The 27569-nt window shown below is 53.1% G+C and overlaps 10 protein-coding genes across 10 annotated transcripts; 7 read left to right on the forward strand and 3 right to left on the reverse strand.

Moving 5' to 3' along the window:
* Positions 1–1987: 1987 nt before the first annotated feature.
* BBA_02039 (GNAT family N-acetyltransferase, putative) lies at positions 1988–2527 on the reverse strand (the record flags this gene model as incomplete). The annotated part of the gene is made up of 1 exon (XM_008597136.1): positions 1988–2527. The coding sequence occupies one exon, from the start codon at positions 2525–2527 to the stop codon at positions 1988–1990; it is 540 nt and encodes a 179-aa protein (XP_008595358.1).
* Positions 2528–3195: 668 nt separating this feature from the next.
* Positions 3196–4242, forward strand: BBA_02040 (uncharacterized protein; the record flags this gene model as incomplete). Its single annotated transcript, XM_008597137.1, has 1 exon — positions 3196–4242. The coding sequence occupies one exon, from the start codon at positions 3196–3198 to the stop codon at positions 4240–4242; it is 1047 nt and encodes a 348-aa protein (XP_008595359.1).
* A 922-nt stretch (positions 4243–5164) lies between these two features.
* Positions 5165–6509, forward strand: BBA_02041 (zinc finger protein 1; the record flags this gene model as incomplete). The annotated part of the gene is made up of 2 exons (XM_008597138.1): positions 5165–5605; positions 5697–6509. 2 exons carry the CDS (start codon positions 5165–5167, stop codon positions 6507–6509), a joined length of 1254 nt encoding a protein of 417 aa, XP_008595360.1.
* Positions 6510–6623: 114 nt separating this feature from the next.
* Positions 6624–8096, reverse strand: BBA_02042 (F-box domain and ankyrin repeat protein; the record flags this gene model as incomplete). Its single annotated transcript, XM_008597139.1, has 1 exon — positions 6624–8096. The coding sequence occupies one exon, from the start codon at positions 8094–8096 to the stop codon at positions 6624–6626; it is 1473 nt and encodes a 490-aa protein (XP_008595361.1).
* Positions 8097–8156: 60 nt separating this feature from the next.
* Positions 8157–8510, reverse strand: BBA_02043 (uncharacterized protein; the record flags this gene model as incomplete). Its single annotated transcript, XM_008597140.1, has 1 exon — positions 8157–8510. The coding sequence occupies one exon, from the start codon at positions 8508–8510 to the stop codon at positions 8157–8159; it is 354 nt and encodes a 117-aa protein (XP_008595362.1).
* A 3310-nt stretch (positions 8511–11820) lies between these two features.
* Positions 11821–13240, forward strand: BBA_02044 (integral membrane protein, putative; the record flags this gene model as incomplete). The annotated part of the gene is made up of 5 exons (XM_008597141.1): positions 11821–11967; positions 12039–12143; positions 12199–12581; positions 12637–12701; positions 12750–13240. 5 exons carry the CDS (start codon positions 11821–11823, stop codon positions 13238–13240), a joined length of 1191 nt encoding a protein of 396 aa, XP_008595363.1.
* Positions 13241–15570: 2330 nt separating this feature from the next.
* On the forward strand, positions 15571–16776 carry BBA_02045 (exo-beta-1,3-glucanase, putative; the record flags this gene model as incomplete). Its single annotated transcript, XM_008597142.1, has 1 exon — positions 15571–16776. One exon carries the CDS (start codon positions 15571–15573, stop codon positions 16774–16776), a length of 1206 nt encoding a protein of 401 aa, XP_008595364.1.
* A 4935-nt stretch (positions 16777–21711) lies between these two features.
* BBA_02046 (nucleotide exchange factor SIL1) lies at positions 21712–22962 on the forward strand (the record flags this gene model as incomplete). Its single annotated transcript, XM_008597143.1, has 1 exon — positions 21712–22962. The coding sequence occupies one exon, from the start codon at positions 21712–21714 to the stop codon at positions 22960–22962; it is 1251 nt and encodes a 416-aa protein (XP_008595365.1).
* A 224-nt stretch (positions 22963–23186) lies between these two features.
* On the forward strand, positions 23187–24921 carry BBA_02047 (MYND finger protein; the record flags this gene model as incomplete). Its single annotated transcript, XM_008597144.1, has 3 exons — positions 23187–23720; positions 23774–23963; positions 24017–24921. 3 exons carry the CDS (start codon positions 23187–23189, stop codon positions 24919–24921), a joined length of 1629 nt encoding a protein of 542 aa, XP_008595366.1.
* Positions 24922–25225: 304 nt separating this feature from the next.
* BBA_02048 (RNA exonuclease) lies at positions 25226–27505 on the forward strand (the record flags this gene model as incomplete). The annotated part of the gene is made up of 1 exon (XM_008597145.1): positions 25226–27505. One exon carries the CDS (start codon positions 25226–25228, stop codon positions 27503–27505), a length of 2280 nt encoding a protein of 759 aa, XP_008595367.1.
* Between the last annotated feature and the right edge of the window lie 64 nt (positions 27506–27569).

Raw genomic sequence — 27569 nt, forward strand, 5'->3', positions numbered from 1 at the left:
GAACCCCCATCTCTCTATCTTCTTCTCCCCCCCCCCCCCCCCCCCACGCAAAAACTCACAAGCCACAAGCCGTCAGCAGCAAGGACCACCAGCGTGGAAGCAAGACGCCATCGTCGTCCCGAACGGCGCAATGATGTCCCGAGACGCAATGACGAGGGCCCTGACATCACCCACGCTGGGATGCAGCTGCAAAGGGCGGGTTGTTATGCTATCTAAAGAACCTGCTGGTCGTGTATGTACAGAAACCCTATAGCTGCTTAGCCACAGACTTGATCTTCTTTTTCAATTGAGACTCGTCTTGAAAATAGACACTTATGAGCCATGCAATCAACTGGTCATCGCCACTGACATACCGCTCTGTGAAGCTTGTTGATGGTGGTGTCAACGACGCAGAAAGGCACTATATGGGGCATTCGAGGGATTCAAATTGGCCCTGATATCTCTCCTCTTTGGTGGTTATCCAGCGTGCCGATATATGGATCAAGGTGCTGGGTGTCAGTTGTGCTGGTAAGCTGAGTAATAAACGGCTTTTCGATGGAGGCTGCTAACTATAGGAGACAGACCACGGTATAGATGTCACGATTGCTCCGCATTGATAGATGAATGAAACTGCCAGAAAAAGACAGTATTACAGAATATCGCGAGTTTTAGAATTTCTGGTATTTTTATTTTCGTGATATCTTAGGGCGGCGGTTTGCCATGGGGGAGATAGTTATAATGCTCGACAGGGAGAGATTGTAAGCGTAAAAAGGTAGATGTTGCTTGTGGTGGGTAACACCAGAAAGGGCATACAGAGAGCGAAAATAGCGAACATAAAAAGGGGGGAAAAAACGAAAAAAAAAAAAGAAGAAGAAAAGGTATATAAAATCAAACCCTGGAAAATAGAAGAGACGCTTCTAGCGTCTTTCATAAAGTAGAACCATCGGTTCTTGGTCCCTGCAGCTGAACCTGTGGAAACCTCTCTTGCTGTAAGCCGATCAGCCTCCGAACAGCGAACTCGTGCTCAAGTAAGCGCAAGCCCCAACATGATGCCACGGCAGACTTGACCCTGGAAAATCTGCCGATTGAGGCTTTCTTTTATTGGATCTGGCCCTCTTTTGTTTGAAAAATTAAGCAAGAAGCTGCAGAAACTGGCCTTTGAGACCTGGCCTTTGGGATCTGGCCTTTCCTGCACGCTCACCATGTCAGTCTCACCGGTTGGCATAACCCCCCGTACTCTCGCCCTCCGCGTGATGCTCAACCCCATATGATGCATCTATGGGAAACTTGTACGTGCAGTTGACGGCGACAGTTGCAGTTTGAGCTGCCGATTCGGCTTTCCTGTCGGCACGCTGACATTGAGCGACACTCTGGGGAAAGGGGGGGGGGGGGTCAAAATCGCAGTAGTCTACGATATAGCAATGCTGACATGCTGAAGCGATCCACATTAGAAACCTCGAGGGAAAAGTACCAACACGAAGAGAATACCGCTCATTTTTCATCTAAAAAAGGGGCATGTGGCCTGCTGGTGAGTAAGTGTAGGAACATGGAGTCCGGCAATGACTTGTACGATAACGACTTCCGATGTGGCTCCGAGATGGCCAGCCTGTGGTGCGAGAGCCGTTCGTGGTCTGCTGAACCTTTTGTAGATGCGACTATTAGATACGTCGTCACAATACTCACGTGCACACAGTCTTTTTGCTCATTGTCTGATGGGCGCTTAGGATTGAGGCTTGCGAGCCAAGTACACCTCTTTCGCAGTACGAGATTGTGCTTGGTCATAGGCTCTTCGATTTAAAAACACATACAAAATGATGAAATTATTCCATCTGCGGATTTTGAAGAATGTTGGAAACCTTGACTAGGAAACTCACACCACAAGACATGCCGATGCATCTAGCTGACTTTTGACAATTGTTTATTCCCGCTGCACCAAACCAGCTCTTTCAAAGCATGTCAAGGCTGTATTTACATAAACGGCTTTCAAAATCTAGCTGTCATTAGTGCCTTATCTCCCATACAGCGGATGGCCCCGACCTTTGCGCTCCATGGTGGCCAGACCATCCCCAAACCTAGACTCCACCACCTCCATGCCCATGAGCTTCCGGTAAAACGGCACCGACTTTTCCCAGCTGCTCGTAAAAAGCACGCTCCTGCGCAGGTACGGCATCTCCTCAGCCACCTCTTGCACGCACCGCACCACCCAGCTGCCCAGGCCCCTGCCCCTGCCCTGCACGGCGGGGTCGACCCAGACGTCGGTCACGTAGAGAAACGTGGTGTAGTCGGTGATGCAGCGCGCGAGGCCGAGAAACGCGTCTCCGGCGGCGTCGTCATCGTCGTCGTCGTGGCGGCGAAACAGGCCGAAGCAGAGTGAGTTTTCTAGAGTAGCTTTCATGTAGTCCAATGGCATGGCATTGGCCCAGTAGAATTCCTTCGAGTTGAAAATGTCAATGAGCCGTGCGAGTGGAATGAGTGACGAATCCGTCGTGATCAAGTAGTCGTCGCGCCGCCACTGGCGACTTTGTAAAGAAGAACGCACAGAAGCCATTGTTGGATATAAATTGAAAGATGTGAAATATTGTCATTGAATTAAGCATTTTTATGCCTTCTTGTGTTCAACGTTTTCTGAGCCGATATGACTCATCTCATGTCACGGCGCCCTCTGGCACTGTATCAGTCGCATAATTCGTCTTGTTGTAATTCCGGACATTCTGAGTAAGAATATAATATGTACTCAAATTGGCCTTCCTCTTCTTCTTTACGATAGTGTTGGCTCCAATATTCTAGTTGATGCAAAAATTCTCAGCATGGTGCTGAGCAGGGTAGTGAGAACCTACAACTTGGCTGACAGACGTTGGGGGCATTTGAGTGGAATGCGACTTCATCAATTGCCGATTTGCTGTATTCTACCGGCTGTCTTTATTTCTTTCGAGTTCTTGAAAACACGCATATGAATATTTTCCCCAGTGCCAACAAAAAATTGAACAAAATGTAAGCGTCGGTGGCTATTGTGGCGTACTTAATTTATCTTGCTGCCTAACTCTCATTCTCTCTTTTTTTTTTTGGATTTGATTCTTCTTATTTCTCTCAACTGCTCTTACTACTTACTTGTGTCCTCCTGTTCTTGAATTTTTCTCACTTTTTTTTTATTTCTTGTTGCTCTCATTTCTCTCGTTGTGAGTCAATCTCCATTCCTTTGGCTAAGCATTTCGGGAAATGACTACTTTACCAGCGGATACTTTTGCTTCGTTGTCGAATGAAGAAATTCTGAGCCAATCTCTGCATGTCGGTCGCATCATTTCAACTTTGTCATCATATGCGGCGCGACATGGGATTCCTCAGTCGGGTAGCACCCATATCATGACAGAGATTGGGCGAGGATTCCAAGGCGCAGTCTTTGAACAGCCAGGAAGACTGCATGTTCTCAAAAAGGAACATGCTGGTAATTCCACCCTACCAACCAATATTCAGCATGAGTACGCCATTCATGGGCTTGTTGTGACAGCTTTTGACAGATTTGGCCCTGGTGCTAGTTGCCGAGTCCAAGTACCGCGGCTCAGTCATTTTCTAGAAGCTGCAAAGCTGGCAGACGAAGAATTTGCTGGACTCCCCGGCGGCAACTGTGCTTTGGAGAATACTGCGGAAATGGAAAGGATCCTGCCCATGCCAAAGGTGGTGCGGAAGGCGCTCGTGGGCTACGTTCAAGGGTCGCACGACATGTTGGATGCTATACCGAATAAGCACTGTCTGCTAAGAACCTACTTGGGCCGAATGCCACCCAAAAAGGATGCGACTTCACTTCGGAATTATCCCTTGGATCTTGCGATGATGGAGTCGCTAGATCTAAATGTTCATTACATTGCCGACTCCATGGGCGCGGCTTTTGCCATTATGCACTGGGGCGCGGGCGTCAACGGTGACGACGTCGAGTTTGTGTTGGGGACGAGGCTTCAATCGCAGACGGCCGAATTTGTCCAGGAGCGGGAGGTCGGACTCTTTCTGCTCGATTTTGGTCAATGCGATGCCGTGGACCTGAGGGATGAGCCTGCGATAGTGTATCAGGCATTCAAGGGTGCCATGATGACGGGTGACAATCAGCTGTTCATCCCAAACCTTGTTCAACGTCCAGATCTATACAGCTCCTTCAAAGAGGGGTACGTCAGGACGGGAGAAAATGTTTTGAAGCAACGACACATGGACCAAGTCTTTAATGTGGAAGCTTTTATAGCCGAGTACGAAGAGTATGCGCAAGATTTCTTGTAAATGACGAAAGTAGCAATAAATTAGATTGATTAGTGGAATCTAATAAGCAACCTGTGTTTCCAAGTCTGGGCTCGTGAATACTGTCAGGAGTGTCGGGCGTGCAAAGAAATGAGACTCCTCATGCTCACTTGTCAAGAGAAGGCGGTTCGCCTACTTCATAGCTTATAGCCAAAAGTTCGCTGGAGTGGCCTCTCCGCTAAACTTTAAACTCCAGATCTCCTCCACGTCATGATATGGTGCCTCGGATGTTGGCATATCAAAGTCTGCGCATGACGTGGAGTAGGCAGTCATTCAAAGTTTGGCGCTTAACTAAATACCTTGCGGACGTGCCGCACCCCCTGCGAAAGCATGCAGCAAATGCTGATCTGATTTTGCATCCACACAGTCTTTCACCCTTGTTCCCTGGGATCTTGTAGATGGGTTGATAGGGTGCGGCTCTCGCCTTGATATGCCGGTAAAAGACACAGATAGCTGCACATGTGATGTGGCATGATCATCCATCCCATCACTGCATCAAGCCACTAGCAGCCACTCGGCAGCGCCACGTCTTCAAAAGCATCCAATCTCACCATCTCCCATCTCACTGTCTTTGTTACCTTCCTCATAGCCGTCCAAACTGCCCCGCCCAGCCTTGCCAGCCGTGCCGGCGTCCCCCGGTATGGACAGGCGTTTGTCGTCATCGTCTTTGTCATTTGTCGTCGTTTGCCGTTGCAACTTCAACTTTTCTTCTGCATGTGGTACTCTGTAGCATCCAACTCCACTCCTCGCACCATTACCAGCGCAGACAATCCCATGCGCTCATCGTCGCACCGCTCCAGCTACTCGCTGCGGCCTCGTCTTTTCCCCCACCTCTGTGCTGCTCCCGCGTCGGCGCCTCGTGTTGCGCGAGGTCACACGTCTCGGTTCTCTGCCGCCGCCCGTCATGAAGCGCAAGGCCCTTGACAGGCTCAGCTCGAGCAGCAGCAGCAGCGGAAGCAATCGTGGCAGCTCCGAGACCTCGTCGCCTTCCTCGGCCGCAAACAGAAACAACAGTCACAACGATGACGACCCCGGTACCGCCATCGCGAAGCCCACCAGCAGCCGCCGCGGCCATTCCAAATCGCGCCTCGGATGCCTCAATTGCAAGCGTCGACGCGTCAAGTGCAACGAGATGCGCCCGACGTGCTCTCCCTGCCGCCGCCTCGGCCTGCTGTGCGACTACGCCGCCGCAGCAGCCGCCGCGCCGGGCTCTGTCCGCTCCGGCCCTTCGCCCCTCTGCCTCGAGGACCTCCGCTTCTACTACCAGTTCCTCAACATTGCCTTTCCGTCCCTGCCGCTGCGCGCGGACCAAGTCTGGAAACAATGCGCCGCCATGTCGCACCAAGTATGTTTGAGAAGCGGCCCCGAATCGGCGAATTGCCCGACAAAGCAACAACAACAACAACCCGCGCTGACCGTTTTTTTTTTTTTGACAGTCGGAATGTCTCGCCCACGCCGCGCTCGGGCTGGGGGCGCTGCATCTGAGCAAACACGGCAACGTCGACTACTCTTCGCAGGCTCTCGCCCACCGCGTGTCGGCCCTCAGGATTGTCAATGAGCAGTTTGCCAAGCCGCCCAGAGACCAAGACAATGCCGATTCTCTCTTTGCCGCCCTCATCTGCCTCGCCGCCCAGACCACGCTCTTGCCCGACGGCATCGCAGAGTACATGACCATTACGAGAGCCGGCGCCTTGGTCTGGGCTTTTGTCATTCCCGTCCACAGGGCGTCCGTCTTCAGGACCTTTACCAACGAGAGCCACTCTGAGAATCTGTCTAAGATTGTGAGCGAAGAGCCCAAAGACTTTGACCTCGTCGACGAATTCCTCGCCTCCGTCACCAAGGTCAAGGAGCTCTGCACCGGCGCCCGAGAGCTATACTACTGTCAGCGCGTCATGGATGCCGTGCAGGGCCTGCGCGTCTCGTCGCTCCAGGCCTGGCTGTCGCACGCCGACTTGTGGAGGGCACACTGCTACTTTTCTAACCACGATTTCCAAGCATTCATTGCCCCGGACAATCATCCAGCTAGGCTACTCATTGCCCACATGCTGCTGGCCGACTATTTCCTCGGGCAATTCTGTGTCAAGGACTCGGAGCAGTTCAAGTTTACGGCACGAAAAGAAGTCATCATCTCCTGGGTCAGAAATGCAGTCTGCGACCTGCCAAAGGAAATCAGGCCCTATGGAGAATGGCTCAAGGGCTACTGTAACGTTGTCGAGCAAAGCGATGGGCGATATCTCCTCACGCCCTGATTTGACAACCATCCTAGTCAACGCGCGCTACTAAAAAAAACCTCTCATCAATATTCCATGATATTGTACGCTTTGCTATGCAAACCACCACATACAAGTCAACCACTGTTCTTCTTAAGCTCGCTCGATAACACTCCTTATCACATGGCCAGCTCGCAGGCAGTCCCGCGCGCCCGCGCCCACGCACTCCGTGCACATCATCGGCGTCTCTCTCATGTTGCAACTTCTGCAGCTAAATAATTGATTGAGATTGGTTCTTTGGGTACACATTGCGCAATGATCTGCACTCTCTGTGCCCCTCACGCCCCCATTGGTGCTTCTGCCTCGCATCCAAGCCGCCAAGTTGGTACCATGCAACACTTGTGATTGGTCCTCCAAATCACGCTCGGAACCATCTATCGCAGCATGTATGGGCTGGCTTTGCTCTGGGCTGATCGCCGCCAAGATTTCGGTCAAACATCGCCGATTTCCGTTTCTGAGCGCGGCATGGAAAATGGTCGATTGCCTAAAGTCTGTAATGAGCGGACAAGCGCCTCGGCTGATGAGTAGCCTGCAAAGAGCGACTCGACCCTTCCAACAGGCGTGAAAGAGCGCAGTTCTAGCTCGATTGTCCCTCAAATCTATTCCGCTGTTATTCGTCGCTTGCAGTAAAGCACTGGCCGCTTCAACATTGCCGCACCATGCGGCGTAATGCAAAGGATTCATGCCACCGCAATCACGTTTAAAGGGATTTGCTTCATGGCGCACCAGCTCATTGATCACCTTGGCACCAGAATCGATAGCAGCTAGATGAAGAGCAGTCATACCTGCTCCATTGCTTGCGTTGATAAGAGTGCCGCCTTCTTTCAGAGCCTGAATGGCGCGTCCGTCCCAAGAAATTGCTGCGGCATGCATGGGAGTCTCGCCGTTGCGGTTTACCATGTTTGGATTGGCGCCTCTTTGTAGCAAGAGTTGGATCGTTCTTACTTGACCAAACTGAGCTGCGCAGTGAAGCGGCGAGCTATCTGGTTCGCAGCCTGTGTTGATGTTGGCACCACATTCAAGAAGGAAGCGAATCAGGCTTCTCTTTCCCAGAAATGACGCGTCGAGCAATGCTTTATCAAAGCTATAGTCTTCCTTTGGTCCCGCGCCGACCATGTTCAAAAGCTTGAGCATTTTCACACTACCGCGGAGCACTGTGTGTCGGAAACATTGAGAATCGACAAATATATTCAGGCATGCTCCATTTGTAAGCAGCACCTCGGCCACCTGGCAAGCATCTAATTGAATGCAGCGGCCCAACCAGTGCGATAAAACAGCATAGTTTCCTCTCAGTTCTTGACTTTGCTCAACCAATGCTCGAAACACGGCAGGGTCGTCCTCGGCCGCTGCCAGCTCGAGACAATTGTCGACATCGTGGAGGACGGCACCGTGCTGCAGAACCATTCGCACGGCATCCGCATTGCCGTTCAGGATTGAGACATCAAACAAAAACCCGCCGTTTGGATCAGCGCCTAGGCCCAGAAGGAATCCAGCAGTGCTTGAGTTGCCACAACCCACAGCTTTTCCATACAAATATTGAATCGGAAGATGGTCCGATGGGTTCATGTCTACCATAATGCTGACACATGAAGAAGACCGCCACTCGACCGCCACTTCAAGAGCCTCCTAAAAGTCCGCGTGCGGCTTACGAGGATCGTCTCCCGAGAAGTGACAAATCGCGTGAATGATTTCTTCTGAGCCATGCCTCGCCGCATAGGACAAAAAGCCTTCACCCTCCGGGTCCAAGTCGAATGAGGAGCCTAGTTCCCAGGCCTTTTGCAAAGTACTGAGACACGAATTGTCAATGGCCCAACGCAATGCGCGAGATTGTTGACGGACGGCATCGAGTTTCCATAGCTCCCCGCCTAGAATTCTGTTCATCTTTTTGCAGGTACAGAGCAATTGGTACGCGCCATCGAGACTAGCGAAGGAGGCAATGAGCAGCAGGAGTTCGGACGGGAGCGTCAAGAGTGTGGCCATGTCGAGGATGAAGAGCGATGATCACATGCGTCCGTCGCTAGTATTGTACTGTATCGAGAACGATTTAAGTATGTTGGTTCTTGAAAGAATGGACGCATGTCTGAGACAAAGAAATGTAGATGCAATGTTGTTGTTTTTTTAGCGCATCGTCAAGCCTCTGGACGGAAGTTGTGAACTTTGCGCAAGCATTCGCGAGGAAGGAGCTACCCTCGATCACCTGAAATAGGCTTAATGTCAGCCTGTGTAGGATTAATTAAGTGTGGTTTTCCCTTTGTGCCTCCTGAGGATCACCGCCAAGCTTTACGATGTACACGTCGATTTTGGCTTGGCGCGGCATGTGAAGAGACTTTTTGTTTTCAGACCTTACGAGTTGTCTTCGTAGAGTATCAAGTTGATAGACTAAGGCTTCTGGCCTTTTTGGTTTGATACCGCTGTGGAGATGATGCAATTCATTTTCAAGCCAGCAGCGTAATACATCACACCAGTCTCCTTTTTTTTTTTCTTCCCCGGGGCGCATTGCGGTACTGCACCATGATGTGATGTATGTACCGTACCTATGCAGTATGCAAGTCGCAGGTGGCCATGCGCATGAACAGGCTGTGGCTCGACTCGGTCAACACCTTTAAATTTACACAATGTTGTGATGTGGCGTCGCACGTTTCTGCACCTACATCATCTTGTATTGACTCTGATCATGGCTACGTCGAAAATATATGCCCTCTGGCGCCATGCACTGGGGCTCGTTTCTGTCGGCCTTGCGATCTCGACGAATGCGTGAAAAGAAAGTCAAACCTGCGACCCTGGAACAATGTAGGACATTAATTCAAGAACGTCCAATCGAAAAGTCTTTGGCGAAACACGGTATTCGCTCGCAGCTCACATCTTTTGCAAGACTCCTCGCGATTGCGCAGCACGACTGCGCAAACACAGGTCTGGCGGCCGTAAAACCCATCTGCTGCTGTGTTATCTCTGAAAAGATTAAGCAACTGGGCTCGGATCGACGGTAAAAACAAGTCCCAGTTTCTTCTCTTTCGACGTCGAAATCTACTTAGCCACGTGCCTACCGGCAGCAGCCGCCGCCGCAGAGCAGCGATAAGCCGCGCCAATGGCGCACGACCCTCCCAACTTGAATAGCCTCCCTCACACTGTGCTCAACTTCCAAAACCCAAAACACGGGCAAAAGTCAGGCCATTTCGTCCTATCTAGTCAAGTCGGTACGGGACCGAGACGGCGGAATAGCCGTGTCGGAGAAGAGGCGGTTATTGCTTTTTGAAGTCCAGAGCTTGACGGGTGCCACGTGGCGCAAACTCAAATTCCCAGCATCGTATGTTTCTCTACTTTCTAGAGGGAAAAAAAAAAAGAAGTCCGTATAGACAAGTCCCGCGCGTTCCTAGATGCGGTCGACGCCACGGCGTCGAAGAGTTAGTGGGTGAGCGAGAGGGATGGGGGCCAAGGTGATTGCAGGCGGCTTGGCAGCGCCGAGATGATTGAGAACTCCGGCCGCCCCGTCGTGGTTTTCGGGTGATTGCTTGGCTAGAAGTTGAGCGAGAAAAGTGTTTAGCAGGTAAGATGGCTTGAAGAATGACATTTTGATCCTGGTGCAATTACTTGCGAGCGGAGAGCTGGGATGGATACCTGCCAGCTAAATTTAGGTTGGCGTGCTCCAGTCAGGCGGCGGCGTTTGCCTTTGACAGCCTCACGCTATGATAACGATACACGGTTGCGCGGAACTGGGTGGGCAGAACACCGCTTTAGAATGAAGATTTGTTCAAATGCGGGCGACATTGAGGGCGATAGTGCACTGCCAGAGTTGTAAGCAAAGAACTACGAATAAAAACATGGTCGTGCTTGGAAGCTAATGTGATGATCGTCTTTGCGTGTGACTTTGATTGAAGCGATGAAGAAATGGCTAGCCTTTTTCGGCTCCGAAAAAGCCGTCCCATGTTTTTTTTTTTTTGGCTCCCTGCGGTGCGCAAAATGTTTCACCGAGTACATGTGAGACAAACGCTGAGATGGTAAAACGGAGCCCCTCTGTCTTTGCTCACCGAATGATTCGCTAATGTACTTGCAAACTACGCAGACACGCCATGGAGGCGGACATCATTTAGTTAGTGCACTGACTATTAGTGACATGTCACTGACAGCTTGTTAGCACGAGGTCCAAGCCCGGCCCGGCCCCAACGGGGGGGGGGTTTGCGACAAACGAACGGACGGGCGGAAGTTGAACTGCATTCTATTTACCCACAAGTATTATTGTGCTGGTAATAATTCTTTTTACACGCATGCGATAACTCGGACCTTGTATTGGCCGAACCGCCTTCCTTTCAATCGGTCCGCCCAAACAGAGTTGGCGGCGAGGAGCATTTGTTGAGGCCTCTCCCTGTGCATTGACCGTTTACGCCGACCCACGCCGTTGGAGCTGGAGCTTCCCTAGTCGAAAGATTTGCAAGCCAGGCGGAGCGAGCAGCAAAAACTAGCAAAACTAGTTTGGTTAGTTGACGAGTTTACAACTTACCAGTACTACTTGACGTACCTACCTAACTACCTACTACCTAATACCTAGCTAGGTATGATGTTCGCCAGCTCGCGAATGTCACTGGGCCGGGCCTCGGACGGCCGCTGGCGCATAGGCTAACGTCGAGTTTGAGTCATGATGGTGCAACTCGCTGAGAACTGTTTGTACTAGAGATTCTGACAGCAACCATTCTGACAGCAACCGCTATCGAAGCAACCTTGTTCCACCGGCAAGGGCCTTCCGCAGGTGGGAACAGGCTAGGATCCCCCAGACTCCATCATGCTCACCACCTCAGTTCCTCTAACAAATCGCAATGCTCAAGTGCCTAGTTCGCCGGAAAAGGGCCCTTGTCGGAGCTGCCGCTAGTAAACTACAAACTAGGTCAACCCCCGGCATAGGGCCGTCCCCAATAACCCCATAGTGCTGATCCTGTCGATTGTCGGCACTTGTTGACGCGGGCGCGCGCGCGCACTGATTTTTCCCTCACATCAAAGCTTTGCAGGGGATCTGGCTGCTGTATACCAGTAATAAACAGTTTCGCTTGTTTCCAGTCAGTCACGTGTGTTTAGGTTGTTTCTGAATCATTTTAGACTCTGACCTGGCGGATATATCTCTCCCAGCTTGTCACCAGTCTCTTGCATATCTAGATCGCTTGCCCCCCGGTCTAAACTTGCTTACCCTGCTTCGCCGACGTCTTCCCCCCAGACTCACCGCAACATGTAAGCGTCTGCGTCCCATTGCCTCATACTCTCTCGACTTTTGCATACCTGGGGCCGACGTGCATCTTTGAAAACCATGGCCGCTAACCGCGGCCACGAGCTGCTGGGGGTCAATATTGCATTCTTTATCGTGGCGTCTTGCACCGTCTTGTTGAGATGCTATACTCGCGTCTTCATCTCGAAATGTTTCGGCACTGATGACTGGCTCATGGCCCTCGCCAATGTACGTTCTCGGCTGGTCAAGACCATAGTTATTTTTCACACGTTGTTGTGTTTTGTTGACATGCATCGCAGGTATTCTTCTTGGGCTATGTGATTTGCTCCAACTTGGGAATCAATCACGGAACAGGACAGCACCGCGACGATTTAACACCCGAGAACTACGCGATTGCGAAAAGAGTAAGTAGCGAAATTCGCAATTGAAACTCGAACCAAAAGCGCTGACGGGTGATAGTACTGGTTCTTCTGCTACATCTTTTTCGGCTTGACCATGATGTCGGCGAAGCTCTCATTTGGCTGCCTGTTGCTGCGCATAGTCTGCATCCAATACCACAAATGGATAATCTACTTTACCTCATTCTGCGTGGTTGTCGCCGGGATAACCTATTTTTTTGTTACAGTGTTCCAGTGCCAGCCCGTGGCGCACTACTGGAACGACGCGATACCCGGCCACTGCCTACCGATACACATATACGTCGCGTTGGGATACCTGTACAGCGCCTTTAGCGTTCTCACAGACTTTGTATTTGCGCTCTTGCCAGCCTTTATTATCTGGCACCTACAGTTGAGAACCGATATCCGATGGGTGTTGATATTCTTGATGGGCTTGGGCTGCGTGTAAGTTTCGTGGCCGCTGCTACAAGGGACCAAATACTGACATTGTCGATCCCAGGGCGAGCACTGCGGTCTTAGTACGCGTAGCCTATCTTCATACCTTTTACGATGAAGATTTTCTGTGTAGGTCGTCATGACATCCTCCGTGTCTCAGCAACTAACAAAACGCAGGGGCGACGATGGACATTGCCATCTGGTCAACGATTGAGATGGGACTGGCGCTTACTGCTGCCAGCTTTTCCACTCTCCGACCGCTGGCACGATCTCTTGGCCTCAATATCGGGCTTTCTGCCTACGCCTCGGCCGGAAGCGAAGACGCGCAAAACGAGCTGCGCCGGTCAGCGCCGCCAAATGCCTACCATCGACGGAGTCAACTAGGCATACCCGTTCACAACGCGTCCGGGACGTCGCAAGATACGCTCAACGCAAGCCACACGCGCGACGAGTCACACAGCTCGCAAGCAACTACCGACAACTATGCTGCCCCCAGGCTTGACCGTGTACGGTGGTCAGCCAACGTAAAGGCCGACTCAAAGCACGCCGGGGGCAGTGTAGAGCTCTCAACAACGGATAAGACAATGGACAAAACGATGGACCACAGCACATGGAGGAATGGCGAGAAACTCGACGCAGTGCATCTCACTGCAGCGGAACTACCTTGATTGTTCTTGCATTATACCCACTGCCATGTTTGGCAGGCTTGTTTCTCATTTGGATTCAGCACATGTTTCGAGCCGAGGACTTTGCCTTGCAGCTATCTATTACTCAACACAGCGTGCGCACGCTGTATAATAAAAAGTAATGTTATATTTCGTAAAAGACTATCAATCGGCAGCGCATGTCTTACTGACGCATTCTTCGTTGAAAAGAAGGGCATTATGAAAAATGGTTGTTCTTGTAGACGGACGTTTTGTGTGAAGCGGGTCAAGTGTCGCAGTGGGGGAAACATGTCTCTGCTTCTTGCCTGATTATGCGTTTCGTAGGTTCGAAACATCTACGGAGCACATCGATACCCAGACACGCCAACCCTGCTCCGCATCATCGTGATTTATTTGACCATGCAGAGCAGTGAAAAAGGAATGTATGCCGTCATGGTCGGCATTACCATTTTACGCAAAGTGGCCGACGTCGGGCGTCACGCAGCCACACCTTTTTAGCGTTTGACGACATTCCAGCAGACACATCGCCAGTCAGCTATAGCCGCAGCCGCGAAAACGAAGGATCCTCGCTTATTCTCAGCAAACGGGTCTATCGAAATCGAAACTAATAAAGGCGAGAAAAAAAAAAGCAGACAAATCAAATCATGGCCCGCCGTAGCTCGAGACTGGTCGGGACCGCCACGGCGATGCCAGCTGGTGGCGCAGCTTGGTTCTGTCGACTTTTACACGGTCGCTGTCGTACGATTGCGAGCTTTTTCTGCTCTTTTTATGGATTGCGGCAGTTGACTCTCAGAGATGGCGGACACGTTGAGATCAACAAAAAAAAAGATTCACATGTGCGTCTCCGAGTCGGTCACGACTGCATGTTCCTACCCGCGGCAACACAGGGCGGCACGGTCCAAAGGCATGTTCTTCTTTTCAGCCGATCTGCGCCCACCGCCGGGCGCTTTTCGTGGGTAAACCCCCAACCTCCTCCCCCTTGGCGAAAAGGAGAAAAAAAATAAAAGAAACGCATAGTTTTTTTCCATGAGGAGCAGCACAAAGTTCTCCACTGCAGTTCGACGCTTGCTCGGAGAAGTGTTGTACGACGACGAGCGACAAGGTTCTCGTGAGAGTGGAACAAGAATGCACAAACAATGAAAAAGCTATACTTGGTGATGGTGGCCACCCATGCATGCAATTAATGTTTGCCAGCACGAGACTCAGGACGACGTTTCAACTGACTCGAATAGGATGCTTTGCCTACTCCATACTTTTAAGCGCACATCGAGGGAAGAGAGACGAATGAGCAAGCCAAAGGAACAAGTAGCAAATACGGATTAGGTCTCCACGGTTCTGCCAAGGTCCCTTGCAGCTTTTTCTGCCCTGTCACAGTGGCGCGCCGACCGCCCCAGTTCATGCTCTCTCTCTCTCTTTTGTCTTTCGCGTATAACTGAAACACGAAAGACGGTCGGACGGCGCGCCGCCATTGGCTGGTCAAGCCGGCGCCAACGATTCTCCCCGCTTGACTTTGAGCGACGAGCGACAAGACTGACAAAGGACTGGCCATTCAGCGGTCATGGGCAGTGCGGCCGCTAACCTTGAATCGGGATGGGCAGTGCCCGATTTGCTATTGTGACTCGCCATTGGCCAAGGGCCGCGGTGGAACTGTACGGTAGGAATGTGGCTCCTAAAAGTAACTAACTCACAAGGGGGATGCCCTTGCAGATGGGGTTCAACAGCCAAAGTTTCACCGTCAGGGGTATTTTGCCACTGCCAGCATTTGGGCAGTCGGCCACTTGCACTTGTGGAGGACCAATGCATGCATGCATGCCATGGCTTGCATGGCTCAAAGAGCCGTATAGCTGATAGGCCGTAAAGCTGATAGGAGGGAGGGCCCTGGAGGGGAGAGGGTCGTCCCGCAGAGTCAGCCTGAAAGTGACCCATCTCTGAAAGGCATTTATCTTGCTGCGGCTCCCCGAACTACATGTACAACCTCTTGTCTCTCCTTCTTCTTCATCCGCTTCGGAACAAAATCATTCTTTCCTTTTCTTGCAAAGACGGTACTGGTGCCCGGTCTCGACATCCTTCATTCACTCCTTGAATTCTCAACAACAACAACTTCGTTCCTTGCTTGCGCAGGTCGCCTCTCTCTTCGATCTTGAGCTTGCTTTTCGAGTTTCACACCACTCTACGTGATCAGTCGACACAGACACATACCAATCCTTTTGCGTGACCCCAAGGCACCAGACGAACACTGTCAATTCTCTCTCTCTCTTTTACCGCAGCGCGGCTTTCACCTTCATTCCTTTTTTACCAACTCTTGCTATACAGCCCCTCCCCAACCTTCCAAGATGAAGACGTTTACCTCGGTGGCTCTTATCAGCCTTATCCACGGCATCGCGGCCTATCCCCTCGAAAGCGTCTCTGTTCCCAACTGCCAACCCGGCCACTTGGTCTGCCAGGACGAGACCAAGTTTGGTATTTGCAACTTTGGCAGCAAGGCCATCTTCATGGACGTGTCCGCCGGCACAAAGTGCGTCTGCTCTGGCAGCGACTGCACTATTGTTGCCTCCGGTGCTGGTGGCTCCAAGCCCCCTCAGAACACTCCCGTTCCTACTCCGTCTGCTCCTCAGGCTCCTCCTCCGGCTTCTTCCCAGGCTCCTCCTCCGGCTTCCTCTCAGGCTCCTCCTCCGGCTTCCTCTCGGCCTCCTCCTCCTCCAGCTTCCTCTCAAACGGCCATCGTATCGACTACAATCTCTTTAAAGACTCCCGAGAAGCCCGCTCCTCAGCAGCCCACTCAGCCTTCCACTTCTCAAGCTGTGATCCCTACTCCTGCCGCCGGCGGTCAGTTCAAGGAGGTTCCTACTGCCACCCTGCCTGCCCCGGAAACCTCGTCTGCTGCGTCTAGCCAGCCCTCGGCGCCGGCCTCCAACCCCATCTCCAGCACCGGTGCGTACATCAAGGCCTTTATGGGCAAGGGCGACGCCTCTGCTGGCTGGCCTCAGGAGAGCTCGTGGAACTCGTTTGACGCCATGTGGGATGCCAACCTGAAGAACGTCATCTACAAGTCGTGCGCCAACTTTCAGCAGGACAACAACACGCCCGCCGAGAGCGCCGATGTCAAATCCGCCATTGAAGAAGTCTCCAAGTCGTCGGGCGTCGACGCGCGCTTCATCCTGGCCGTCGTCATGCAAGAGTCGAATGGCTGCGTCCGCGCCCCGACGACGGCAAACGGCGTCACCAACCCAGGTCTGATGCAATCGCACAATGGCGCCAACAGCTGCTGGAACGTCAACCCCTGCCCCAAGTCCACCATCAAGGGCATGATTGAGGACGGCGTCAACGGCACGGCCGACGGCGACGGCCTCAAGCAGCTTCTCGCCAAGGCTGGCGGCAGCGGCGCCGCCACCTATTACAGGGCCGCTCGCATGTACAACTCTGGTTCCATTGACCCCAGCGGCGATCTCGAAAAGGGCATTGCCACTCACTGCTACTCCAGTGACATTGCCAACCGTCTCGTGGGCTGGTCCGCGGGTGTCGGTGGCTGCCACGTCTAAATGCGCATTTCAAACGGATACATGTATTAGCCATTTACGAGTTGCATCGCAAAGTCTTTTTTTTTTTATCTTTACTACTCTTCTTCTCTTCACTCTTTGAGAACATATTCAAACCTGCGCAGCCGGTGCATAACCATTTGCAAGCAAATTTACATGATTTTTACCAAATATTCACTGCACATTGTCTTGTGATTTTGTAGCGCCTAACATATGAAATTTGAAAGAACAATTTCACAGGCGTCAGACTGAAACTAGGCATTGTCGTATTGTGCCCTCGAGCTAGAATTAGGCATTGTCGTACTCTGTACTCGAGCGAGAACTAGGCCATTGTCGTGATGTGAGACTGTGGGTCTGTGAGTTGAGTGCGTGCCGCCGAGGGGCTGGTCTCTGGAACAGCAAGCGGTTCGTCAGCTGTACGACGACGGGGCGCACGAATTACACGTCAAATGTCTCACTACTAAAAAAAAATTGTTCAATTTACCTGCAAGACTTAATTGACAGGGGTTCACTTATAAAAAAAAAAAAAGAAAGACAAAAGAACTTCTTTTTTCTACGGAGCCTTCTAAATATGAACATGGTTGCACAAGCCGTATGTTGGCGCAACGAGGGGGCTTTCATTGAAGGGTCGGGTCCCACGCCAGCCATCTATTCTGCAAGCCAGTAATACAAACAACCCATGTCATGCAATGCGACGCAATAGCCTTGCTATGGATGGTATTTGTCTGCATGTTCCAGCCACCTCGAAATAAAATTATTGCACTTTTTCTTTTATTCCCTTTTTTCTTTATTCGTACAACATGTTGGTTATTAATTCCATGCTGCAGAAACGTAGAGTGGTGGAGCCCCTCACAAAAGACCTGAGAACTGCTTCACTTGATAAATCTAAAACAGGCAGATAGAGTTGAAGAGAAACACAAATGTTTGAATTTTCTTCAGGAGTACCCTTCAATAGCTGGGACAAGGGGTCGCATAAATCTTCTCAAATGGACGTGGAAGAACTCATAAGGGGGCATGAATCTCTCTGCTGGAGCCCTTGGGCCACCCTACGCCACTATAATAAGTGCAGCTCTTATTTAATCTATATTACGGAGTAGTACAACCCCTTCCATCTGTTTGTTGGCCCAAGAAAAGTTTTGGAAAAATGATTTCCCCTTTATAAGGCTTTATATATATATATTGCGGCGTAATAACAGGGCGGTGATTATAGGCCCCAGAGATTGGAGGGAGGTCAATATACAAACGCTCAACCAGGTTCATGAGCAAATTCTGCCACGTTAAAAAAAAAAAAAAGTGGCGTTGAAGGATTACGTCCGACTGGTATTTCTAGCCCCTCGAATTTAAAACTCTACGACGTACTGGCATTAGGTCCTCGGGCTGTACAGAGTACGTACTTCTCCCTCTCCCTCGAGGCTTCCGCGTGATCCTGGCCAGGACTGGTGCCCCAGATTGGCGTCGGCGAATTTTCAAGACAGTGTCCACCGTACTGATCGGGGCACGGCATCTCTTCCGAATACGCGCTGATGGAGGACGGGGGGGGCTGCGCGCGTAGGCATGCAGGATGGGTACGGCATCAGCACATCATGGGATCTAAACCGGACGGTAACATGACAAAAATCTTTGATCGACTTCCCTGTAGTCGGGTATGCTGCCGGGGTAGCGCCCAGTGACTTGTTAGTGGCACACAGAACGCGCACATCAACATGCCATTTTTTTGCAGATGCATCATTCTGAATTGCCTTTGATATTTATGAAAGCAGTAGCAGCAGTTAAAGCTAGCGCGTACTGAACAATCGCCGTATTGAAGCCTGATTCTGCGTAGTCTTCCAAAGAACCACCTCGGAGAGGAGAATGCATGTAAAATGAGGTGCAATATTGAATTCCCCTTGATGGGATTAGACAAAAGATGCTGCGATTGAAAGAATTTTGTACGGTTTCGAATATGGTGCTGCCTTTGGTCTCCTGTTCAGTTCTATTGGCCAAGGTTCATGCCAATAAGCCGTTTCAAACGGCGGTTATACCCGGTTTGGGGCCCCCGGCCAAGCCACAGCATGTTCCTCTGCGTTCACAATGCCTTCACGGCTTACAGTGTGAAACTGTCAATAAATGCAAGTTTTATTACCGAGTACCATCTAACAACGGCCGCGAATTTCAATTACCACTAAAAGACTTGGACTGAAGAAACAGGAGACGAAAGAAGAGCCACAAATCAAACGGAAAAAAAAAAAAAAAGCACGAAACAAAAATGAAAAAGCAAAGCGAAGAGAGATGCAGTCGATACAAGGAAACAAATACCAAATACCACCAACGCCAGTCATCCAGTTGCCAAAAGTACCGTTCCCATTATTTGATCGGCCTGCCAATCAAGAAAGAGAGTGTGAGATGCAAATACTTTACCTGGGTAATGAAAGTGTATTCTTTGCTGCGCTGCGTCGTAAAGGAGAGTACCTATGTTGAAAGAAAGGCTTTTTGCAACGGATGCTGAAAGAAACCGTCTAAAGGGAAGTGCGAAAGGAGTGACGGATAGATTTTCGAGTGAAAAAAACCAGGTCAAGAGTTGTGTGATTTTGTATGACCGCGGCCAGCCAGCGGTGTACGGTAAGGACAGTGTAGGACGACCCAGCGTTTGTGAACTGGCAGGCGTATGCACCCAGGCATCGCCATGCTGTTTCGGAAAAAGGCCAAATGGTGCACCAGGCACTCAAAGGAAGAAAGAAGGTTGATTTTTCGTTGGAATATTTGGTAAAGGATTGTAGTGCAGCCGCGTGCGCGGCGGCATAGAAGGAGATGGGATGTCTCAGACATCGGCAATGGCTCAAAAGGGACCGAGCAAGTCTGTAAGTGGGCGAGGAGCCCCTCTCCATGCACCGTGCAACCAGGCACACGTGCATTCGGAGAGTATCATATTTGGTGACCGGCACCAGTATCCGGAATTTTGCGCGCGCTTCGCGGCATTGTCAGCTGCTAAGGCGGCCAGATTGTTGTTGTGCAACAGTTCAAGTCCCTGCGACTCAAACCTTCCTTTCTGTAGAGGCGTCCCGCATCCTCGTACCAGAGTAACTGCACCAGGCAGTCATGTGTTTTGGGGGAAATAAATGAGCGTTTGATGTTGATGAAGTTTTTGTTTCGAATTTTTGTTTCATTTTCTTTTTTTTTTCCCCTTTTTCGTTCTCGTATTCTTTTGTTGCGTGGCCGAATCGATGCGCGCTTGCACCGGCGGGGGCTTTAGTGATGATTTGCCGCCGACATTCTCGACATGGCGCGGCTGCGCCTCAGATGATGGAGGACAGCGTGGCTCGAGTGGCTCGTGCTCAGCGGCATGGCCTGGATGCCGTTGACGGCCAGCGCCAGGACAATGAGCCCGAAAAAGGAAGAAAGTAGAGACATTGGTGAAATGTCTTCTACCTTTTTCAAGTAGAGTAGAGAAGGTAGAGGAGGTTGTTGAAGAGTGCAAGGTGGTGAAGAGTGCGAGATGGTGAGGATGGGAGCTATTCGTAAAAGTAGCTATTCTGAGGAATTGCTGTTTTGGCTGTGGTTTTGTCGTGTTGCTGGTTGTGTGATGAGGAGGAGCTGATGTTGAGAAGAGAGGACGAGAGGTTCTTATAGATGTTTGGATGCGGCGTCTTTCTCGGTCTGCGCGAGAGTGTCATGATTACTTTGGGTCTACCAGCCTCTCAGAATACATCAATTATCACGATACCAGAGTTTTTGGCGTTGCAGTATGTGTGGTCGCGGCGGGCGGTTGCACGATGGCGGACTGGAATGTTGGCGGTGCGAGGTCCCCATTGTTGGTTGCACCAACCTCTTTCAGTGATGCGAGTCTGCGCATTTCCGAGGTCTAGATGACGTCCACTTTGCACAGTCGAATTTTTCTTCTTTTTTTTTTACGCGTCGATTATCCCGGAGATTCGGGTGAGTTTACTCAGGCATTGTTTTCTACACTCTCACTCGAGACGTTGGAGCCTTGTCAAGAATGCAGGGTAAGTAATCCCCCAACCGCCTATTGGACTGTGACGTCAGTTGTATAAGGTAGTGGGATGACTCGAGCCCGTGCATCGGACAGTAGAGAGCTGATTACACTTGATAACAATATGGATTGTTTTGCAATCAAGGTATTGATTAGAGATTCCTTGCAATGGCTGAGAAAAGTCTCGGCTAGCCAATCACTCAAAGTATCTCGACTTTTTCCTGGAGCTCTGAGTGGTGTCGGAAAGCATGTAGACCTCGGCCAGAGCCCGGGTTATATGATTTGACAAGAACGAAGATGAGTACGCAAGTCATCAATCGGGATTTCATAGTTCTTTACCACACAATTAGACAGGACAAAGTCGCATTGATACACAAACAGGATACATTGAACGGAAAACCATGAATTAAATGAAGAAAGACAATGACTAAAGAAAGACTTGGCTCTTTTCTTTTGTCTTTTCTTTTTTGATTCATTCATCAACCCACGGACTTCCTTGCCACTTCTACTTGAAAAATTATTTAATCCGCTCTTTGAGCCTTTTTTGTGTTTTTAATTATACGCAATTGATCGTATAGTGAACAGTTGTACTTTATCGAAAGAGACCTGATGGCCTGCTAGCCCGCCAGAAAGACGCTACAAACGCAAGAGGCACCGCTGGAGATACAGGGCAACATCGTTGATGACTAAGCCGTCCCATCCAATCAGAAATTGCCATGATAGTGGCAATCGCGCTGTACCGTTTACCACGTCGGCTTCCAAAATATTCTACAGCCACATCATCAAGCGTACAACCTGTCCTTTTGCCAGAAAAGAGTCATAGCTGCTTGGCGGGGACCATCTCTGAAAATTATAACTCGGAGCCAATTCTCTCTCCGGCTGGCCGGTCACCATCGATCTTCGTATTCCTCATTTCACTCCGATCCCTTCTTTCCTCGGACCAGTGGCTTTTATACCAGCCATTCCCTGCAATGCCATCACAATCACGGCCGCTGCGGCTGCCCACACTATTCGCCCTACTCTTGGGCATAGCCCTCCTGGTCCTCTCCGCGCCGGTTCTGGCAAGCTCTCCCGACGCAGAGGAAAATTCGGAGCCAGATCTGATATGTCACACTACCGACCCCAAGGACTGTTACCCACGCGTCTTTGAGGCCACGGACGAGTTCCAAAAGATCCACGATGATCAGGAGCTCCCCCACGGCCTTCACGTGCGCCTCAACATTTACACGGGTGAAAAAGAGGCCAAGATCAACGTGCCCGGTGAAGGCGACGCTTCGCTTGAGGGCCTACCGGTGGAGCACGATGTCGTCGTTGTCGAGCCCGAAGCTCGCGACGATCCCATCATTCCTAAAAGTGCCCCAGTATACGAGACGGCAGGAAAAATCAAGGCCCCTCAGCATGAAGCTAAGGCATTCGTGGATGCCATGAAACTTCTCAAAGCTGAGCGGGGCGAGCATGATCCAAGTTTCGATGCCTCGCTCGAGGGCCTCGAAGAATTGGCACACGACATGTACTACGGTCTCAAGATTGTAGAGGATCCCGGCGTTGTCAAGTCGCTCGTTTGCCACATGATTCAAGAGCCCTACCCTAGCACTGGCAACACCGAGGGCCTTCCACCACGAGACCAGCAGGCGGCTGCCATCCTCGCCGCCAGCTTGCAAAACAACCCGACTGCGCTGGCCGAAGTCAGCAAGCAGTGGCCCGCAATTTTGGAGCACTACTGCCCCGAGGGCATGGCGCCTCTGTCTAGCGAACTCTTCCGCGGCATCGGGCCTCGCCCTGTCCAGGACGCTGCAGAGGACGCGGCGGCGGCGAAGCTGATCAAGGCCCGGGTGGCCGCCGTCAGCGGCCTCATCAAGGACCCGGTCATCCGTGCCGACTTTTTACGCTTCGACCTCATGGGGGAACTAGCGCGCGTGCTCGCCCGCGAGGGTAAGGAGTGGACGACGGCACAGCGAAAGGTCGGCCTCTTCGCCGTGGACAACTTTCTCGACGAGGACATGGGCGCCGTTGCTGGGCAGTGGCCCAAGGCTCCGAAGCTGACGGACGAGCAGTGTAGCGAGGCGGGCTCGCAGGCTCCCGAGGGCTGCTGGGACTACCACGTCGCCCGCATCGCCAAGGCGAACAAGGGCGACAAGGGCCATTGGAGCAGAGACCTTCAGGCGCGACTGGTGGCGGCGCGAAAGGGCAGCACTGCACCATCTCAGCACGTGGATCTGTAGCATATTACATGTGATGATTATACCTATAGAGTAATAAATGTACAATAAACGGGAAAATTTTGCTATTCACACGCGCGGCGACATGTCGACCGCCGTCTCAGACGGTGGCAACTCGGTGGAGCTTCGCTTGCACCAGAGATTTCGTACTGGGCATGTCAACGACTTTCAACAACAGCACTTCAAACAGCGTTTCTTCTATCGCACTATCGCACAAATAAATTAAAATGGCACCCGTTGCCCCCGACGGCGTGGCTATCCAGCCTCACAAGACCAAGGGCCGCGCTCTGCACACCACCAAGACGGTCGCTGCCGGCGACGTCATCGCCGTCTTCACGCCGCTGCTTCTCCTCCCCTCGCTCTCGCACCTCACCACCGTCTGCTCCTTTTGCCTGCGCGCCGGCACGCCGCGGCCGTGCTCGCGCTGCCGCGCCGCCTACTACTGCGACGCGCGGTGCCAGGCGGCCGCGTGGTCGGGCGGGCACAGCCTCGAGTGCGCGGCGCTGGTCCGCGCCGTCAAATCGTCCAAGAAGCGGCGCGAGATCCCCACGCCGGTACGGGCGCTGGTCAAGGTGCTTCTGAGCTGTGGACAGCCAGAGGACCTGAGCAAGAACATGGACGGTTTGGAGGGCCATGTCGCGGAGAGAAGGCGGGAGCCGGGGTGGGCGGACATGGAGATGATGGCCATGGGAGGCTGTGCGTTTGCGGGGAGGGAGACGAGCGAGGAATCAGTACGCCAGGCTGTTGAGATTTTATGCAAAGTAGGTGATTCAAAGGTTGGGAGCTCTTCAAATTGTACTGACATCTTTTGTAGCTTCAAACAAATGCTTTTCACAGATTCGACGCCGACTTGGGGCATGTAGGCATCTTCCTCGAGCCTACACTAGCCATGGCCAACCACTCCTGCCTCCCCAACGCCTTTGTTCAATTCGTAGGGAGAGCCGCTGTTTTGCGCGCAGAGTCTCGCATTCAAAAAGGTGACGAGATTGAAATCTCCTATACAGGTAACGCTTCTACATGTCCCGCAACTTGAAATGAAAGCTTAACATCGTGCCAGACTATACAAGCTCCCTCGGCAAGCGCAAAGCCGCGCTCGCGCCCTACAATTTCGAATGCCGCTGCCGACGCTGCACTCAGGACCTCTGCGTCTACCAGGCTAGCGCGCACTATCGCGACTACATGCTCAATGAAGACAGCATCCTCGGTGACGGCACCAAGCTGCAGACGCACCCGGCCGTCAGCACGCCCGCCAAGCAAGCAATCGCCCGCGCCGCCGCGGCGCTACACTTCCAGCCCATGCCCGCCGCTCTCGCTGAGCGGCGTCCCGTCTTGGCGAAGCAGCTATCCGACTGCAAGAGCCTCGTCGCGGCCGAGCTGTGGGCCGTGACGCCGCTCCCGCAGACACTCACAGAACTGGCCATTTACTACGCTGAGAAGCAAGACTACGCGTGCGCGCTGGCCGTGGCGGCGTTAATTACGCGCGACTGCGATCCGTACCGCTTTCCAGCGCCGTTTCATCCCGTGCGCGCCAAAAACATCTTCATGATGGCCAAGCTGCTCTCCAACACGGCCGCCGAGACAGCGCTAGCGGAGCAGCAAGGGGGTGGGACGGTGCAGATTTCCGCGCGGGACATGGAAAAGGCCGACGTGGGGAGGAGGTTGCGGGATGCTCTGCGCGACATTGACCAGGTGTCGCTGGCGCAGATGCTGCTGTTCATGGTGCTGGACACGGCGCCGGCGCCGCACCTCGCGGCGTGGGAGCTGGCGCAGCAGGCGCGCGAGGTCCTGGCGGGCATCGCGGAGCTCAAAGGTCGGGAGAAGGAGCTGAGTCTGATTGGACTGTGGCGCAAAGATCCCCAGAGCGACAGAGCGCAGGCGTTCTTTGAGTATGGCGTCGGGCAGCAGGTTGATATACTGGCGGACCTGGGGCGGGAGGTGCTCAGGGAAGATTTTGGCCTGTAGAGTAAGATGAGACGATTAATGAGGCATAAATTTACCTGTCGAATTAGATCCGAAAAATGTTTTAAATTTAACAGTGTATTCCATATCAGATAGTGAAATATGTTTGCATCACTGCATGTGTGTCGCATCGTCATGAACCTACAAGTGGGGCTGATCGAAGGGACTGATCTGAAAACTCGATCTGCAGCCTCAACTTTTTTTTGTACCTACATATTCCAACAGCAAGATATAATTTCTACCCTGCGCAGAAACGCGCCATTTTCCTCATGATACATGATCTAAATTTTTATACTTTGCATCACCAATGGTGACATATCTACGAAACAAGTTCAAAAGAGTCCAGACAATCGCTCGCAACTTCCTCGGCCTGTCCCTCGACGACAGCGCTGCCGCAGCCATCACCGCCTCATCCATGGCCGATGACGAGCTCAATGCCGCTCCGGCCGGCACCGACGCCGTTCTTGCCTCTGCCGGCGCCGGCGATGCGGCCCAGCCCAGCAGCGAGCGCAGCAGTCTGAAGCGCGCGAGTCCCCACGACGGGCACGACGAGCCCGCCGCCGAGAAGAAGCCCAAGACGGACGACACGGCCAAGCACGGCGACGACGACGACGATGATGATAGCAAGGAGCAGTGGCAGACAGTCAGCCGCTCGAACAAGAAAAAGTCGAAAAAGCTGCCGCGGCCGGGCAAAAACTACCCGTCCATCACCTTCTCGCCCGGAGCGCGGCTACAGTCCAAGATTGGCGTCAGCCACCTTCGCGACCTGGTGACGTACATTTTCGCCGACGGCGCCGGCCCGCAGTGGTGCGCCGTGATGCACCGCCCTGCGTTTCGCAAAATTGTCGCCGTCATGGTGCCGGGACTCGAGGAGGCCATGTTTCGGCCCGGTGTAGATCTGACCACCTTTAACGAAACGCGCGATGATGATCTTGCAACAGCAGCAGCGGGGCAATCGTCGTCATCGTCGTCGTCGAAAACGGAACCGAAAAAGGACGCGTCCCCGGATGATTACTACCCGCGGCCGCTAGACAAGACACAGCTGCCAGAGGCGCTGCGGCCGTTTGCCGACATATTTCCGCATCTGTGGCCGGTCAAGACGCCCGGCGACGACCGCCACGGCAAGATGCACTCCCCGATGGCGGCGTTTCTCAGCACGCCCGCGCCCAAGGAGAAGAAGCAGGGCGTCAAGCCCGCGCGCGAGCCCTCCGGGTGGAAGAATGAGCGCACGCGCATCACCGAGTTTCTCGCCACGCCGGCGGAGCTCGCAGAGAACGGGTACCTGGTGCATCCGGCGCTGCTACCAACCGATACCGCCGCGGCGCGCGACGCCTTTGTCCTGCCGGAAGGCTGGGTGCGCACGGTGGTGGAGCGTGCCGAGAACGGCGACGCGCCCGAGGCGGAGGTGCAGCAGGGCAGCGTGACGGCGGGCAGGACGGTGCTGGCGCTCGACTGCGAAATGTGCCTCACGGGCGAGGACGAGTTTGCGCTGACGCGCGTCAGCGTCGTCGACTGGTCGGGCGACGTGGTGCTCGACGAGCTGGTGCGCCCGGCCAAGCCCATCACCGACTACCTCACGCGCTTCTCCGGCATCACCGCCGAGATGCTCGCGCCCGTGACCACGACGCTCGCCGACGTGCAGGCGCGGCTGCTGACGCTCCTCACCCCGCGCACCATTCTCGTCGGCCACTCGCTCGAGTCCGACACCAAGGCGCTGCAACTCACGCACCCCTTCATCGTCGACACCTCGCTGCTGTTTCCGCACCCGCGCGGCCCGCCGCTCAAGTCGTCGCTCAAGTGGCTCGCCGAAAAGTACCTCTCACGCAGCATACAAAAGGGCGGGGCCGCCGGCCACGACGCCGTCGAGGACGCCCGCACATGCCTCGACCTCGTCAAGCAAAAGTGCGAAAAGGGCCGCGCGTGGGGCACGCCCGACGCGCAGGGCGAGAACCTCTTTCGGCGCCTCGCGCGCGCCGGCACCGCGTACAAGGCCCAGGGCGGCGACGCGGCCCTCGGCGGCGTCGAGGTCGGCAAGACGAGCGCGGCCGTCGACTGGGGTGACCCGGGCAAGGGCTACGGCGCCGGCGCGACTGTGCGCTTCGGCTGCGCGTCAGACGAAGAAGTCGTCGCCGCCGTGCTGCGCTGCGTCAACGGCGACGCCGACGGTAAAGAGGTCCGCGGGGGCGGCGTCGACTTTACCTGGGCGCGGCTGCGCGAGCTCGAAGCCCGGCAGGGCTGGTGGAACACGAACCGTATCAACAGCAACGGACTCGCCGCTGCAGAAGCCGAGAAGGAGGCGGAGGAAGAGGAGGATCTGGAGCGCTGCGTAGCGAGGCTCACGCAACGCATCGAGCGCATTCACGCCGCGCTGCCGCCGTGCACCGCGCTCCTCGTGTACAGCGGCTCCGGCGACCCCCGACGCATGGCCGCGCTGCAGGCCGTGCAGGCGCGCTGGCGAAAAGAGTACAACACGCCCGGCCGCAAGTGGGACGAGCTGAGCGTGCAGTGGACAGACGTCGAGGAGCAGGCGCTGAAGCGGGCGGCGCAAAAAGCGCGGTCGGGCATCGGCTTCATCACGGTCAAGTAGATGGAGGGGTGGGCAGACGGCAAGAGAAGTATCATTTAGGAAGAGAGAAGAGAAGAGAGAGAGA

Source organism: Beauveria bassiana, assembly GCF_000280675.1.
Source record: "Beauveria bassiana ARSEF 2860 unplaced genomic scaffold BBA_S00004, whole genome shotgun sequence".
In the NCBI taxonomy this organism is placed as follows: domain Eukaryota; kingdom Fungi; phylum Ascomycota; class Sordariomycetes; order Hypocreales; family Cordycipitaceae; genus Beauveria; species Beauveria bassiana.